At 41.1% G+C, this 1,490-nt stretch overlaps 1 protein-coding gene across 1 annotated transcript; it reads left to right on the top strand.

The window, feature by feature from the left end:
• Positions 1-223: 223 nt before the first annotated feature.
• Positions 224-1,162, top strand: LOC116836575 (olfactory receptor 5V1-like). The gene has a single exon (XM_032800277.1). It carries the CDS (start codon positions 224-226, stop codon positions 1,160-1,162), a length of 939 nt encoding a protein of 312 aa, XP_032656168.1.
• Positions 1,163-1,490: the final 328 nt, after the last annotated feature.

Raw genomic sequence — 1,490 nt, 5'->3', positions numbered from 1 at the left:
CTTATTTTGCCTATTTAAAACACACAAATACCATCTCGCGTCGTTCTTTCTCTCTCTCTAAATTTAATATAGTTAAAACACACGTTTTACAGAATGGAATAGGACTGTCTTTACATTCATCTTCTGGAACAAATAATCTCCACATACTATTTCAATTTATTTTCATAATAAGTGTTAATCTCTTTTTTTTTTTGGTCTTCCAGGTCACAGATTTCCTGAATAAATGAAAATGAAAAATCAAACCACAGTGACTGAATTTATTCTCCTGGGACTTTCCAGCGACCCACAGATGCAGATTTTCTTCTTCTCAGTGTTTTTAGTTATTTACTTAATCACTCTGGGTGGTAACATAATGATCATGGTGCTCATAAGAGCTGATTCTCACCTTCACACTCCTATGTACTTCTTCCTTTTCCATTTATCCTTTGCTGATATCTGCTATTCCTCGGTCACGGTGCCTAAAATACTGATGAACTTGCTAGCGGAGCACAAAACTATTTCTGTCAATGGCTGCATTACTCAGATATTCTTCTTCCTCCTCTCAGTTGGGGCTGAAGTTCTCATTCTTTCAGCCATGGCTTATGACCGATACGCAGCCATCTGTGACCCATTGCGTTACATGGAGAGAATGAACAAAGGGATCTGTGTTCTCTTGGTGAGTGGGGCATGGACCACAGCCTTCTTTTATGCCCTTCTTAACACTGTTTTTACTCTGAAGTTGCATTTCTGTGGCTCCAACCAAATCCATCATTTCAGCTGTGAGCTTCCTCCTCTATTACAACTGGCCTGTACTGAGACCCTCACTAATCAAGTGGTGCTTCTTACTTCTTTTGTGATATCTGGGTCAAGCTCCTTCCTCCTCACGCTGATCTCCTACATTCACATCATCTCCACCATCCTGAGGATACGCTCTGCAGAGGGCAGGCATAAAGTCTTCTCCACCTGCAACTCCCACCTGATTGTAGTTGGTTTGTTGTACCTGACAGGTTTTCTCCAGTACACAAAACCCAGCTCCGTCTCTTCTGTGGTGCTGGATGAAATATTCTCCATCCAGTACAGTGTCTTGACCCCGATGTTAAACCCTATCATCTACAGCCTGAAAAACAAGGAGGTGAAAACAGCTCTAAGGAAAATGTTGGGAAAATTAAAGTTTGTCAAGTAATGTTTATGATCTAAAATAAATTAAATTGCATATTTTTACCTTAGAGAGCATCAACACCTGTGGATAACAGGTGTTTGGGAATTTCTCAGCTCAGGTAACTGAGACAAATCCAAAGTTGGTCTAAATGAGTGTGGCTCCCTTGAAGTCAGCAGGCCAGATTCCCAGTTGTACAAGAATCACTGGAGCACAGGATCTTGGGTCTTCTAAATCCAGAGTGAGTATTTAGAGCACTGGGCTGTAGAGTCAGCCACACATTTCTTCCTTTTCTTTATCTCCATATCTCTTTAATCTGGCCCATTGACTTCAGGGGTTCTGTGGCAAATTATGC

This window comes from Chelonoidis abingdonii, chromosome 25 (genome assembly GCF_003597395.2).
Source record: "Chelonoidis abingdonii isolate Lonesome George chromosome 25, CheloAbing_2.0, whole genome shotgun sequence".
NCBI classification, from domain to species: Eukaryota; Metazoa; Chordata; order Testudines; family Testudinidae; genus Chelonoidis; species Chelonoidis abingdonii.
This window is presented reverse-complemented; position numbering and strand designations above follow the sequence as displayed.